The sequence below is a fragment of the Pipistrellus hanaki genome, assembly GCF_964339955.1.
Source record: "Pipistrellus hanaki genome assembly, chromosome: 16".
NCBI lineage: Eukaryota > Metazoa > Chordata > Mammalia > Chiroptera > Vespertilionidae > Pipistrellus > Pipistrellus hanaki.
In genome coordinates this window covers 17,252,615-17,268,401 of record NC_140518.1, presented here as the reverse complement: position 1 = coordinate 17,268,401, position 15,787 = coordinate 17,252,615, and the positions used below count along the sequence as shown (strand labels likewise).

Here is a 15,787-nt window from a genome sequence, read left to right as displayed (position 1 = left end):
ACAAGCACTTTCCAGTGAATTCAGGGGCGAGGCTCGCTTGCCACCTTTGTACCCACAGCTCCTAACCTAGCTACTGGCACCGAGTAGCTCAGACAAACCAGGCATTACTTGCGTTCTGTTGTTTGTAAAGTTTCCTTTTGTGGGTGGGCCATAGACAGACGCGCTCCCGACAAGCCCGCAACCGAGCTGTGTAAAGAAATCTGGAAGAATTTGGGACCCGGCTCGCCTTTACGTCTCTCTAGCCTCCCATCTCTATGGTTGGCTTGTAACCACTCTATATTCTGGAGGACTCAGCGAGCGCGGCCAATCATTAGGCCAGTTTTCAGGCACGTGACCGGAAATTTGACTTGCCATTGGTTAATACTAGTAAGGCCCGCCCCACCACCTCCTGCCTGCTTCTTTAAGTAGGAGCCGTGGGAGTCTCTCCGTCTCTCGGCGGCCGCAAAGCTTGCGAGGTGAGGCTGTGTGTGCGGCGGGCTGTGGCGGGCAGGCCTCGGTGTTCGGGGCCTTGGAGCCGGGTGGGAGGCGAGTGGCCAGCGGTGATGACATCTACAAAGCACGTGTTAGACTGCTGACAAGGGTGATGCGAACTAAGACTCTGAGCCTGGCCGCCGTGGGGGCCACGAGGGAACAAGCCGGGGGGACGCACCCGCTTACCCACCGCTCTCGTTGCAGGTCCGGCCGGCCCAGGACGTCGGATCCATTGCCCTCCCAGCGCTGCGACCCTTCCCTGAAGGCTCCCAATAAAACAGATAGTTCCTACCGCTGGTGTCTGTGTTTCTTGTCGTGACGCGCTGCCTTTGAGCCCCCGCCGCGCCTGCGTGTGGCGCCGGGGGTCAGGCTGCAGCGCCAGAGCGGTAGCTTGCGCATAACTGGGGCCCGCGGCGCTCTGCCGGCGGCCCTTTTAACCGCGAGCGACACGGCGGCTCGCTCTGTCGGGGTCGGGTTTTCCCAGCCTTTGAGCTGAGGATGGAATGAATGCCCTAAGGAGACGCTGGGCATCCTGTAGGTTCTGCTACCGAGTGCCCCCCGCATTGCCTGTGCTTGCCCTGTAGGTCCCCGCTCTCCCATCGGTGAGACAGACCTGCACCTTAAGTTAACCGCGGTGTGGGTGGCGATGGAGAAGGGCTGTGGCCTTGAGCAGTTTAAGGACGTGGTGTGTTCGATAGGAACCGGCTTCGGTCTGGATGTAAGAACTTAATCTGGCTAACGTGTAAACTGCGAGCTTTTTACAAAAACTATCACTAAACGACTATGTTTGTTTGAATGGGACTAATGCGTTGGGTGCCTGTCCCAGTTAGCCATAACGGCTTAGAACAGTGTAGTTGTGAAGGTTAGGTTTTTATGGGCACAACATGAACTGGATATTTACATTCCTTCGTAATCCAGATTCTAACTGAACAATCTAACCTGGGCTTCGATTTAATGTGCATCACTTCTGAGTGGGAGGAAGCACTGGTGCAGAATAAACTGCCTGGAAACCTGAGGGAACCCCAAGGAACAGGACTACTGGGCAACAGGGTTCAAAACTGTTTCCCCTCAAATTAAATGTGGATTGAGGATAATAGCACTTCCCTCTTGTTGGGTGTGGTGATCTTTAAGAAGGCTGGCCAGTGATCACGCAGGAAACAGTGCCCAAGTGTCCCTATTTAAGTAGAAGTCAGTAGAAATAAAGATGCCTTAGTAATCGACATGAGATTTATTTTGTGAAAGAATGCAAGCAATTGTAAATCCCCCATATACTATTTTAAGTGCAATAGGGTACAGTCATGTGTCATCTCTTTACAATCCACAGTAGTGCATCTAGTCCTCTGCCTTTAGTTATTGCACAGAAATTACAAAGACCAGTGAACAAGACATGCGTACTGACTGGCAAACTGGCCTACACCATGAGAAATGGAACAGCACACCGACTGGGATGGTCAAATTTAAGACAAATGGTTAATGGTGCAATTAAAGTAATCAAGGGTTCAGATCTTTTTCAATATATTAATTTCTTTAAAGTCATGTTCAGGCAGGGTGCTGTTTAAAAAAACACTTAGTACATGTAAATGATCAAAAGTTACCCAAGATAATTTTGATGTTGAATGAGCTTTAAACAAATTTTAAATTCTCAAAGCAAATTATACAGTTAGGGCCTCCACACTTGTAAACGAAACATTCTGACACAAATGCACAAATTAAAGTTGGCAACGTTGAAGAAATGTCATTAATTTTGAGATATGTAGTGTTTGACGAGCAGGCTTTTGGTCTTGACTCGTGATAACAGATGTTAAGTTTGGTTCATCAGAAGGAACTGACCACAATAGATCCCAAACTAGGAGAGCAAAGCCTTTACATACCTCTATAAAGTTTCCTGGAGCACGCTAGAAGACGCTGATCCTGGTTATGTGGTGGTTAACGTTTTCATGTGCTGTCAGGAAACTATTTGGGATTAGAACCAGGTGGTTATATATAATTGGTAAAAGGCTTGGGATAGTTGGATCTTGTGTCAGTGTATGTTCTATGGCTACTTGCTTCCAAGACAGAAATTAATATGAAGAAAAGGTTGCTATGCAAATCTTTATCACCAATGAAATAGTTTACAAAATTCCATTCCCCACCCTCCACATGGTACCACAATGACATTCTCAAAATGTGGAGGGATGCATCACATAAAAACTAGGAGTGAGAAAATGTTCCACTTGTGCTCGGGCTGCCTGAGGAAAAGCTTTGGAGTTGAGACGAGGGGAAGGGAGCCTTCCAATTGTAGCTTTGCTCTTAATGTGCTCTTGCTGCCACAAAAACTGGTAGACTCAAAGCCATGGTATGAGCCACAAAACCTCTGGATCCACCTTGATTCTTCCAATCTCCTTTGAGTCAAAGTCTTGCAGTAGGCAATCCAGACACCAGTTGCTGGATGCATGGAATGACACTCACAGTGGAATGGGCACTGGCGGGCAGAGGGCAGAAGCTGTGGTGAGAGGAGAGGCCTGTGCTACAGCGGACGGGCAGCCAAGAACCCCGCACCTGGAGCTAGATTTCAACACTGGCAACGTCGTCAGGTCTTTACCCATCACAGCTGGTCAGCAGTCTCCACGAGCGGGTCTTTCAGGAGGCAGGAAGTGGAGCGAGGGTCCATGGCTGAGTGCATTATAGGGATATAAACATCATCCATGTTTGGCATGACAAAAACTTTCTGTAGGAAGAAAGAACAGCCATGTAGAAATGTTTTTGTTTTTTCCCCTCACTTTTCTTTGGTGATGTTAAACTTTCCAGAAATTGGCTTTGTTATAATCTATAGCTTTTAAGTAATAAAAAGCTTCCATGGTAGTAACTCAAAACATACCACTACAAAAAATATGTGTCTTTTAAAGGTGAAATTCAGTATAAAGCAAATAAGTTGCTAATACATAAAACCTTGAGAGACAACTGTGCCTTGAATATCTGGTTAAAATTTGATAAAAATAGCTCATCCCTACTAGCTGGCCAATTTCAGGGCCACAAAATCCAAAGATGGCCTGCTAGTGCTTAACCTTCGCCGAGCCTACTGTTAAAAGATAATTTTGCTCTTTGGTCCCACCTTTTGTGTTTCCTTTTTGATGACCACTTCATAGGGTGCTGTGGATGAGTTTCAGAAGCCACCTGAAGTTTACACCTGTTTGGTCATATGTGTACTTTCCTGGGATGAGGCTCCTCAGAGGAGGATCCTGACCCACATGAAGTTCAGAGCCTCTGATCTCTCTACCCAGAGCTAGCCTTAATGTGAAATGTGAGATGACACTGCAGGTGTACCTGAAACTCTTGCTCCAGTTTCTTCTCTATCCAGTCTGTCACATGAACTAAAGTCACTTCTCTCTCTCCAAGTTTTGGCCGAGCTTTCAGCTCCACATATGGTGGCTTCCGGAAACCATACCTTTTTAAAAAAGACAAATAACTACATTTAGAAGCAAGAAAGGAAGCAGACAAGTACCAACAGCACACATTCCTCATTTACATAGGCCTTTACCACTATTTAACCATTCTTATTCTGATAATCCCCTCTGGAAAGTAATTCAGCACAGTAAGGATGATCTGAACTCCCTGTGTCCTGGGCCATGTGTAGGGCTGTAATGACCTGAGAACAGTTCTGACAAATGGCAAGCCAGGAAGCCCCAAAAGAAAAACCAGTGACCTGGGCTTGGTTTTCCTAAAATGGGAACAACCTTTCTGTTTCTATTTTTATAACAGTATATAAATATTATAAAACCCAAAATATAAAAGTATATACAGCAGAAGGTGAAAGTGGCTCTCTCTGAATATTACTCCCAAGATGGGACACTGAGAGAAGTGGTCATGTTCCCCACACCTAATATGCATGTGTATAGAGAACATTCCTTAGCCTTTTTCATTCCACATTCCCTACCACTTACTGTGGCTTCTCCAGGAGTAGACTGTACTAGGACTTGGTAAAGTATCCAGACAAGAGACTATGTGCTATCAAACTATCTAAAAACTTCAATTTGTCATAGACCAATGTTTTAAAAAAATGCAATAAAAATGTCAAATTGCTATAAATTTTCTAAACATCCTCAATATCTAGACTTATCTTTGTGGATCATTAATAAATAATTCAGCATTTGAGCAGGCATCCTAGAGGCCTTCAATTTTATCTCCCACTGAGCAGTGGCATTTATAACTGATAAAGCTTAGAAGGGAAAGAAATGTTATCTACTCTTAGTATTTAAAAGCATTTTAAATTAGGTTTGGAAGACTGTACAGAAAGGTATTAACTGGTTATTTTTAGATGATAAGATTATAGGCTTTTTCCCCCTATGAAAATATTACTTTAAAAAATAAAATCTAAAATGACATTTTGAAGTTTCTACTGGGAGACACCAATAAATAATTAACTGATGAGTCAATTCAAAAATCCTTTGGATCATCCCCACAAACTCTTCTGAACACTGAGGATGTGTACTGCTAGCAGGTTGGTTTCACTCTATGATAGAACAGAGCTTTTCATTCGAGTGTAGTTCATGGTACCATGGGTTCTCTTATGCAATCCTGTATACACTTACGTACATTTTAGAGGACATGGAATGTCAATTTTAAATTAAGATTCACAGACTGATTTTTCTTCTGCTGGACCCATGAGTAATTCATTTCAGTGATTCTCAATCCTGGCCAGTTCCCCAATCCTCGACTCCTGGACACTGGGCCGGGAATATCTTTAACAAACTCCCCTGGAACTGTGATATACAGGTGGGTTGAGAACCACTATTTCATTCAGTTACAACTCCTTGGATAGACCTCCTTCCACAGTTCCAAAGTGCACATGTTCTTGCCTCCTGAACATCTAGGCCCAACCCAAGGAGTCTTCCCTGAAGGCATGGGACTGTGCTGAAGGTGTGATCCCTTCTGTAAATGGCACCTATCTCCAAGGATGCTGTGAGGACTGCCCCGGCCAAGCAGTTACACTTGGGCCAGGCACAGAAGAAGAGCTCTACAAACGGCAGCTGATCTTACTGGTGGGAATAGTTGGCTCTAGAGAGGAGGAAGATCAAAAATAGACAGCTCATCCCATCAACTTCACCTACTGACCTTGTGAAGGTGAATCTAAGTGTGAATTAACCATTCTCAGAAAAATGTAGGTTTCATGAAAAAAACATGGAAGTGCTTCTGCCCAGGAGAAGGTACTTTCCATCATGTCAAGGACAAGCAGGCTGGGATTTTTATGGTCATGCAACAAGGGAAATCCCAGCCGTCCCTGAGGGCTCATCTACGTACCATATTCGGTCACTTGGGGGAGGTGGAATGTTGACTGCCAGGGTTCCTCTACATTCCTGTACTTCCACAGTTAGCAGCAGGGGTGTATTGGAGACTTCTTCAATCTTCTTTTTAATGAACTCTGTCTCCGTTGCTTTTTGGAAATATTTTGACTTGGTAATTTTATCAACAAACCTCATAATCTTACTTGTTCGATGACCTCCAACATACCTTTAAATGAGGAACACAAATAGGTGTTATCTCTACCTACGATGTCATTAGCACACTCCCCCAACTCATGATAATAAGAAATGTGAAACATTGCTAAACAACCCCTGGGCTGCAGTTAAAACTTCTACTTCAGACGAGGTAGAAACCTCACACAGAGCTGAGCCTTGACAACAGAGGGTCACACAAAGTTCTCATAGGGCAAACTGAGGAGGCATCTCACGTTTATAAAGCTCACATGCTGAATATAAGTCCAGTGTCCTCTCAGAGAAATCTCACCATCTCTAGATGGCACTAAGAAATCATACTTCATGGACAGGGACAAAAAACACAATTTTTTAATGACTGCGTTTTAGGTGGTATTATACAACTTTGGCAACCACTTTTTAGTTATTTTTATTTTTAAAATATATTTTATTGATTTTTTTACAGAGAGTTAGGGAGAGGAATAGAGATTTAGAAACATCAATGAGAGAGAAACATCGATCAACTGCCTCCTGCACACCCCCTACTGGGTATGTGCCCGCAACCAAGGTACATGCCCTTGACTGGAATCAAACCTGGGACACTTGAGTCTGCAGGCTGATGCTCTATCCACTTAGCCAAACCCGTCAGCACATGGCAACCACTTTTTTAAGAGCTAAGAAACTTCTAAAGAAACATGCTACACCAAACTGACATGTCAGCAGGCCAAGAGGCCAAGCTTTTGTATTCAGTCATGTCTACTGTAAGACTGCCCTAACAAGAGAGGATAGTTGCTTTTTATGGTCCTCCACAGTTCCCGAGTGTCAGGAGTGATATGGCTATGTGGACGGGGAAAAGCAATCATTCCTAAGAAGGTCAAGTGGGTAGATTTTAAATAATGCACTCGAACTTTAGAACCAACATCTGGGTTCTCTTTTTAGCTTCTGTGGGATTTCAAAAGTGAATAGGTTGACATTTTCTTACAGATGCTTCTGGCTTCTTTATAATCTATAATAATAAAAGCATAATATGCTAATTAGACTGGATGTCCTTCTGTCCTTCCGGACAAAGCTGGAGCTGCAAGGAAAGCCTGGATCCTGGGTGCCTGCCAGCGGCCAGAGGGAAGACCTGGTTCTAGGTGCCAGAGGGAAGCCAGTGCCGGCAACAGGAGGAAGGCTTACTCTCACGAATTTCGTGCATCGGGCCTCTAGTCTTTAAATAATGAAAAGATCTGCACAGAGTGGCTGTTTAAGCACTTTGATCATTCCACAGTCCAAGTAACAGGCAAAGAGTGTCCTGGGAATTAAGTTAATGATCCAAAAGGTCAGCTAAATGATCCACAGTTTCAAAATTCACCAAAGAAATCGCTTGAATGTCTCAGCTTTGTAGAAATTAGCAGCTGGATAGAAGCGTGACCCAACTGAAAGGGGAGTAATGCTCTCCACCGAGCACCAGGGGGCGCTGTTGTATAATTTGTGCTCCCTGCGAGAAGCAGCTCTTCAATTCTATTACTTACTCCCAAGGCCCACGAAAGCCATTTTGTTTGGGACCCTCGTAAGTAAAGAAAGCTATATGGTCTTTTTTTGCTTTGGATCCTGGGATTTAGACAAACCACTGACTTTAGGTTATTAATGCAATACCCATTCACTCAATGTGTGGAAGAAGGAAGACCCCACTCACCCTTCAGCCCCTGGGAGAAGCTGTTTGTCTCCCACACTGGGCTCTGGTGCATCGTCTTCCTCAGAGGAGCCGGCACTGGAGGACTCCTCATCGCTGTCAGCCAGACAATACGCCCGGGGCCTGCAGCTGAAGAGGACAGAGTCAGACTGCAGCCTGCCCATCCCCCAGCCTGGGCTCAGAAAGAGAACACGGCCACTCCACCGCACCACCGCTACACACGTCATCTCCCAGCCCCAACAGAGGAGGCCAATCCAAGAGCCCTGGGATTGGACTGGTTACTCGGGAGATATTTCAGCACCAAGTTCCCTGGGAGGAGCACAGAGGCCTTGGGTCTGAAGAGGCACTTTGGAGCATGCATTAGGACAGGTGGTGGGAGTTTGGTGCAGTCAACACAAAATGCAGTGAGTTCATCACCAGTGCAGCAATAGCCAAGTGGAGGGTGAATGGAAAGAACGATGGTTGTTGGAAGGGTGAGGTGCCAGCTTATGGTTGGGACATGACCATCCCTTACTAATGATGGGGATGTTCAGGCAAGTCCCCTGACTGGATGAATTAAAAAACTAAGATGCTTTCTGGTTTGTTACCTCCAAATTACTTAGATTCAACACCCCTTCTTATTCCAAACCTGGCCCAGCTCCTGAAGGTCACAGAAAAAGCCAACAACCAAACCATCAGAGGGTACAAATCTAAAGGGACTCTAGGAAGCAATTATAATAACATAAGAACCCAGGTACTGTCCCAGAGAAGTATAAATTTAAAAACCATTAAAAAAAAAACAACAACAAGATAATAAAAAGCCTCATCAGAGAGCAATGTCCTTCGTTAATCTCTCCAGGTTGGATATGCAGTTTCCAGAAGCATGAGGGCTGCTGCATCACCAGGCGGCAGTGAGTGAGTGATGGGGGTTCCCCACCCAGGGTCACTAGGGTTCTCGGCTGACCTCCAGCCCCACAAAGGCAGCTCCCTTCCTGGATGACGGCTTCACTTCAGGGAGGCAGACGGGCAGGGCCCAACTCTGAGGCTCAGAGACTTAACTGGGACAAAATGAACAACGGACAGAGTAGTTTCTGAACACTGGTAAGCAACCAATGGTCACTAAGCAGAGGTTAGGCCTTGTATTTTTAACAAGGACAAAATACCAGGACATGCAGTAGAACTTGGGCCCCATCTCCCCGCAGGTACAATCCTTTGGGGTTTTCCTCTGATGTTGCCCTTGGGCCACTAGAAGAAGTCTATGAGGGCAGTCATCTCCTAGCCACCAGCAGCCAAGGGCACCCAAGGGCAGAGCACACCGCTGGTGTGGGCTTGAAGGCCCAGCAAGAGGCCCCAGCACTAGGCGGGGCCCCTGAAATCTCCGCCCCTGAAACAGGAGCCTGGCTGTAAGAGGAACCCAAGAGTGTCCTCCCTGGCAGGACACTGGGATCCTCAACTCCAGCTCTGAAACATTAGAGCCAGCCCGTTAGCCAACAGGCTTGAGTGTAGTGTTGAAGGGAAACTCCCTCTGCAGACACAAAAGCCTCTTGTCTTGGCCAGGGAAACAGCAACAGCACCTAACGGACTTGTTATTCCTCCTCCATCAGAGGCCAGCTGGTCCCGGAAATATGTGTGTTTGCTGGTCACAAAGTGACTCCAGAGTTTTCCATGGCCAGACAGCCCTCATTAAAGCTCGTTTTATTTTGACTGTATATAACAAAATACAATTTCCAATAAAGCCTAGACAGGGTCTTAAGATGAGGCAAGTCAGGGACGCATATCCCCAAGGATAACACAAACATCTCAGAAATGCATCCTTCTCTACCAGTAGTGACTGGGCTCCCTGGCTCCCACCCAGTGCTGCCAGGGAGGGCTTCTGTATGCTGCTCCTCATCCACCAGCACAAAAGGCTGCCTCAACATCTGGAACCACAGTGAAACCTGCTGAGCCATTGCCCCCTCCTGTCCGTGCCCCCTCCCCCCATTTGTCATCTGGCAGCCTCCAGACCTGGGCAGAAGATGCCGAAGGCCAAGCACTGCAGTGAGCTATCAGGTTCCCGAATTAATCCTCCACAGGACAGAGAAGAGGACAAATTTTGTGTCTGGAAGTTAATAATTTAGACAATGCTATATCAGTTAAAGCAGATCAGATGACACAAAATTCTGATTTTGACCAAATGTTACCTTTACTCTGCAGAGGAGCTATTTTATGTGGCACCCAATACTTACTAATTAAAAATGTAACTAATTGGCTCAGTTTTATACTGTTTTATAACTGAACCTGCATTTTATGATCTCAATCTATGATGTCAGCATGAACTTCAGAGAAAGACAAACTGCACACACACACTTATTTATGTAAGACGTGCTAGAACTAATAAAGCCTTATTTTTAAAAACACACCTTAGAATTCCAAGTGAGAGCGATATCCTTTCAAAGAGTCACCTTAAAAGGCTTATTGCAGTTTTGCTGCTGCTGCTAAAAGTCTTTTTGAAAATGTATTTGGAGCCAGACACATAAGAAAAAGTGAATTATTTTATCACTGATACTCTCTCGGATCAAACATTTTATTTCTTGGTTTCACCATTGCTGATGGCTCTGAATGACTTATAGCAATTTCTCACAGATCTAATTGATCTACAAAGCAGGGTGATTTTCGGTCACTCATTAGTTAAAAGAATGTCACAGGTTCCAAAGGCAATTCTAAAAAAGCAGCTCCAGAATACTTTAAGTGAAAGAAGCATAATTAGATTAATAGCCCAATGAGGTGACTGCTTTGTGGGGGCCACACTCATACAGGGCATTCATTTATTTTTATTTTTTTAGTTAAGAGAAATCTGTCCCACACATCTGCCACAGACACACATGTGCATACATCCACAGAGCCGGACCTAGTCAGTGTCTCAGGTGGAGTGGTGGTGGTCAGGGTACACTGTGGACTAGTGACCCAGCATGGGGACAGACGGGCCCCTATGTGTGGACCTGCACACGGCGCCCAGGCTGCAATGGCAGAGCATGAACAGGCCAAGTGCCTTACAGGAAATGCCACCCCAAGGCCACCTTTCATTGAAGAGCAGCCAAACACACAGAACATTCCCCTGACTGACTCACTGTGGCCTTTTCAGGCAATTCCTTATGTTAAGGCTGCTCAGTTTTCTACCTGGATTCTACTGAGTACATTACTGCCTCAAATTTATGTTAACTATGTAAACAACAAGAAGACTATTTGGGAAATAAAAAGACTAAAGGAAAAATGTCTGCAAATATAAAGTGTATGCAGATTTCAAAGGGAAAAGGACTTCACTGGAATAAAGCAATATTGACTTCAACTCATCACCACCCTGCGGGTAGTAGCCGGAAAATGGGAACCAGTCTCTACCAGTCAGTCGGACTTCTCACAGGTTGAGCAGCATTTCCTCAGACTCCCCAAGGGCACAATCGTTTGCACACTCGAAGGAAGCTGAGAAAACCAGGGGGACAGAGCAGAGACCCTGCCAGAGCATCCCATCCTGGGAACAAGCCTTTGCCTGAAAGTGAGGGCCTGGACTGGCAGCCACAGAATACAGGGAGCGCCTGGACAGAAAGGGCTGCTGCTGGCCACTTCTCAGACATTCTGCTCTTTGGAGAGGTTTACCATCAAGGAAGATGTCACCACCAAAGACCACATGCTTAGTAACAGCTAAGTGCATAATGACTTCTGTCTCTCCTCCAGCGTGTAGCCTCGGTGATTCCGTGCGCTCAGCACTGAGGGAGTGAAGAGTGGATGGAGAATCCCTTCTGGGATGAGGTTCTTAGCTATGGGTGGGCTTTCAGAGGCTCTCAGTGCTCCCAGAAATTGTGAGCCAAATGTGGTGGGGGAAAAAAAAAAAGGGTTAAGGGCTCACCTGCCCAGGCTTTTGGATTATATACTTTTAAAATTAAGTGACAGCCAAACTACATGTCAACATAAAATTAAACACCTTCATAGGAAAGAGCAAAGCATGTTATAACAGATTCTACTGGGGGGGAAAAAACGTGCTTTAGGTATATATTATAAATTAAATATAATACTGTCTATAATATATAGACAGTATTATATTTAATTTATAATTATCACAAAAGCAGGGGATTTTTTTTTCACAGTCTAGAGAAGATTGTTTGCTCAGAAACATATCCATCCTCTGATCAGCCATTTTATGAACTTGAAATTATGCCAAGAGAGCAGGATGAATAATAGTTAACATGAAGCACCTACGTGGCAAGGATCTGAGACTTGGCTGTATTGGGGCTCCACTTGCTGCCTAAAACCACCCCCTTCCAATGGAGTCCCAGCAGCTCTTGTGCCAGCACAGGCTGTTCCCAGAAAGGACTCCGTGTACAAATGCTGCTGACGATGTTTGCGGTGTCGCGCTCCCGCTTAGATAGATCCCATGTTCAAGACTATTCCTGCCTGACATGCTTCATTTTATAGGCAGCTGGTTCTGCCACTCTTATCATGAGGCTGGACTGATGATGCTCAGGTGTGCACGGTGATGGGGGATGTATGGCGTGCAGGGGCATGAGTTGAGTCTGACCACAGGACTAGATCCCCCAGCAATTCAAACCAAGGAAGTCTGTCTGACTTTTCCTGCCAGAAAAGCCTCTTAAGTACTCCTGAGCTCAATCCTCTCGGGTCTACAAACTGAGCCTTTATGTGCAGGAATATGATGAAATGACAAGCTTCCTAGTGGTGTTATATGGAATCAAATAAGACAGCACTGACAGGGTATGAAATGCTATATGGAGACTTGATAAATACCACTCACCAGAAAATACAATCCACAGATTGCCGAATCCAAACACATTTTAACAAATAGAAAAAAATGAAAGGGAAATAGCACAGATTCAGGTTAGATTGCATATAGCAGGTGAAATTCTCCAATTATTAAAAAGGTACATTTCATTAAGTAACTTGGATAAATCAGAATCATCAAAGTAAAAGAACATTCTCAAATGTGTGACCCAGCTCCTGCACTGCTATTAGCACAATATAAATAGAAGTATCAGGTCAGTATCATAACTAAGCAAAAATTTAAGTCTGTGTCTTATATTTAGACTCCGAGAAAGTGCTCCCTGTGAAATGTTCCTGCCACCGCACTGTTAATTCTATGCGGGGGGCTATAGAGGTGAGAAGCAGACTCCAATCAGCATTTTCAGTTTGGTCAAAACAATGATATAATTTAAGTTTGTAGTTAGTCATTCAGAAGGTGTATGGGAATGTAAAATTTCCAGCTTATCCATAGTAAGCATTTAAGAAAAAAATAGCAAACATTATTTATTAGCTTACAAATTTGAATATTTACTAAACTCTGGGCAGTAGATGCAGTATCTTCTACAAAGAGAAGCATTTGCTGAACAAGGCAATATTGTATTATGTAGGGAAAATGCATCTCAAGACACTTCAGGAGCACCCTCTTGGCTATCAAATCAACTACTAATTGTAAATATTTGTGATTAAAGCAGATAGACCCCCTAGGGGCCATAGCCTTGCCCACTGTGGCTGTTTGTGACTGTAAGTGGGAGGAGGTACTTTCTGAGTGACAGTTTTCTTTACAGAGCATTTTAGTGTGTAGACAAGCCTGCCCTGCTGGTCTCAGTCAGTGATGCCTTCTGGGAAATCGATACTATGTGCCCCGCCAGCAGCACTGAGCCACAAGACACCGAGGAGCGGTGGGGACTCACAGTACGCAGGGGGGAAACTAGGGAACCATTCCCTGAAACCCTCTGTGGTCCAGAAGCACTTACATGGAGCGTTTCTCTCTCAACATCAGGGACGACTACGCGTCAAACCTGCTTCTCAAAGGCTGGAGGGAGAGATTGGATCCCCGGGGTTGGGTTAGTAAGTCATATAGCCCCTTACCCTTCTTTGCCAATTTCTCCAACCTTCAGGGCTTCAACAAGAGGCTCTTTACCTAGTTTGGTCAAATTCATTTTGGTCTCAAGAGTCATCAGAAAGGACCCATTGTAGGACATTTCCAAATCGATCCAGAGTCCTGGAGAAATGGTGAAAAAACAGAAGGTTTTTCCCCCCGAGAAAAACATGATTATAAATGACAATATAAACATTTATATTTGAAAGTATCTAAATTGGTATCACATTGAAAGTCATATATAGACACAGATAAAGGCACGCAAGAGGAACTCGTGAGGAGAAAGGCCTCTGGAAAAGCTGCAAGCTCCTGGCAAACGGCCTGCATTTCATTGTCATTAAAACGCTCACAGTGCGCTCAGTGCACATGCTAGCCGAGGGCCCCATCCTCTGGGCTCTTCTCACATTTAGTAAGAGGATGGCTTGACCCAGGGCAAAGCTGGGACAAGGTGTGCGATTACCAACCAGCTACAAGGCAGAAGAGAGGTGCAGACAAGGCACTTCACTGCAAGCTGGGTTCTTTAAAGACACACGTGAGAGCCCTGGCTGGCATGGCTCAATGGTTAGTGTTGGTCTGCCCACCAATGGGTCTCTGGTTTGATTCCCAGTCAAGGGCGTGTACCTGGGTTACAGATTGGCTGCTGCCTTTGCCCCGGGTCAAGGCAAATGGGAAGCAACTCGCACATCAGCTTCTCCTCCCTCCCCACCCCCAACCCCGCTTCCATTCTCTCTGAGAAGCAATGGGAAAAAATATCCTCTGGTGAGGATTAACAAACAAACAAAAAAAGACACATGTGAGAACCACTGTCTTCCTTAAAATGTTCTAAAATTGTGGGGGTAGCAGGGACACAGAACATGGTTCAGACTTAGCTTAGTATAATAAGGACAGTGACAAAAACTTTTAGAACCCGTTCCTTTCTGGAAATTGCCTAATAATGGAAGCAAAAGAATTAATGTTCGAGCCCCAGGATTATCCAAATAAAGCTGGGTAATCACTTTGTACCTTAGTATAAGAACCTATTCCTTGGAAAAGCTACTGTCAATGAGATCATATCTAAGAGCAGCTCACTGAGATGGTCCATCAGCAGAAATCTAAAATGCAAACAAGGACCAGACACCTCAGGACCTTCTCCACCAACATTCTATGACTTGGCAGGTAGGACAGAATAGACTGGGATTTTTCTGACTCAGAGCGCCATAATATCTCATGGATTTTCCATCAAAATATGATCCTTCAAAGTGGGTGTTTAAATGTTAATAAACTTTCAGAGATCCTCAAAAGACAAATGACAACATTTAAAGGAAGCAGGAAATTAATCTAAAACTATTGTTCATACACAGCAGCATTTTCAAGCAATTACAGTAAATAACCTATCCTTCACTTGGCCACAATCTCAGCTAAAAGCTTTGCTTAACCTCAAGAAGCACTAATGGTATACAATTCCTCACTAAAGGCAGAATAATTTCCAATTTATTTCCAACCATTTCTTTTTATCATAATTGAAGGTACTCATTTTCCATGAATGACCTGGTTTAATTAAGTGACATGCAGACCAATTATAATTGTCTTCTTTGCTTTATTTCGTGTTTACATTAAGCAGTTAGAAATCACCAATTAGCTTGCTCGGCAAAGGTACTGCTACTGGAAATGAAGGGCACATCTGTTTTCATAAAGACATTTAGTCATTAATCACTTCTAATAGAAGAAGGATCAGGACAAAAGGCTGGATATTAATAGACTTTAAACTCAATATAAAAAGGACATCAATAAAGAAAATATTTATTCTATATCTCCAGCTTTATTTAACTCAAAAATCAATAGACTCAAATTATCTGGTTGCTGTATGTCTTAAGACATAATCATTTTTTTTGAAAATTCTAGTCAGGTTTTCAATAAATATTAATAGTATGTGTTGCCTTTGAAGATGGCTATAAAAGGCACCAGAATTTTCTTATAAAGTGAAGGTTCGTTCTCTCTCTCTCTCTCTCTCTCTCTCTCTCTCTCTCTCTCTCTCTCTTTCTCTTTCTTTCTTTCTTTCTTTTAATGCAGGGATATGGATACAGGCTTAGTAGGCTTCTGGCCCATACCCCAGTCATTGGAACATCCCCTCCAGTGACACATGCTCCAGTACCCTACCTTATGGAACCGGAGGCAGGGAAGAGGAGGGAAGAGCATACGGAGCCCAGTCACAAGGAAGTTCCTGACCTCTGTGCTCCAGCCTCATCTGCACAAGGGACACCGTCCTGATGTGTGTAGCCTAGCGCCGGGAATATCCTAGCCAGGCTCTCCCCTTTCTCTGCTATCGCCATCCCACTTCCTTACTTCCAC

General features: G+C 44.5%; 1 protein-coding gene across 2 annotated transcripts in view; it reads right to left on the bottom strand.

Annotated features, from left to right (window-relative positions):
* Nucleotides 1–1,684: 1,684 nt before the first annotated feature.
* TEX2 (testis expressed 2) overlaps nucleotides 1,685–15,787 on the bottom strand; it is a 96,896-nt gene continuing 82,793 nt past the window's right edge. The window contains exons 8-12 of one of the 2 annotated variants that reach the window (XM_084864141.1): nucleotides 13,450–13,582; nucleotides 7,600–7,725; nucleotides 5,749–5,958; nucleotides 3,775–3,895; nucleotides 1,685–3,178 (exon numbers count right to left, since the gene is read on the bottom strand). In XM_084864141.1, the coding sequence (XP_084720267.1) occupies nucleotides 3,056–3,178; nucleotides 3,775–3,895; nucleotides 5,749–5,958; nucleotides 7,600–7,725; nucleotides 13,450–13,582 (713 nt within the window). In that variant the 3' untranslated portion in view covers nucleotides 1,685–3,055. The remainder of the gene's footprint in view (nucleotides 3,179–3,774; nucleotides 3,896–5,748; nucleotides 5,959–7,599; nucleotides 7,726–13,449; nucleotides 13,583–15,787) is intronic. The other variant, XM_084864142.1, reaches the window with a different exon arrangement.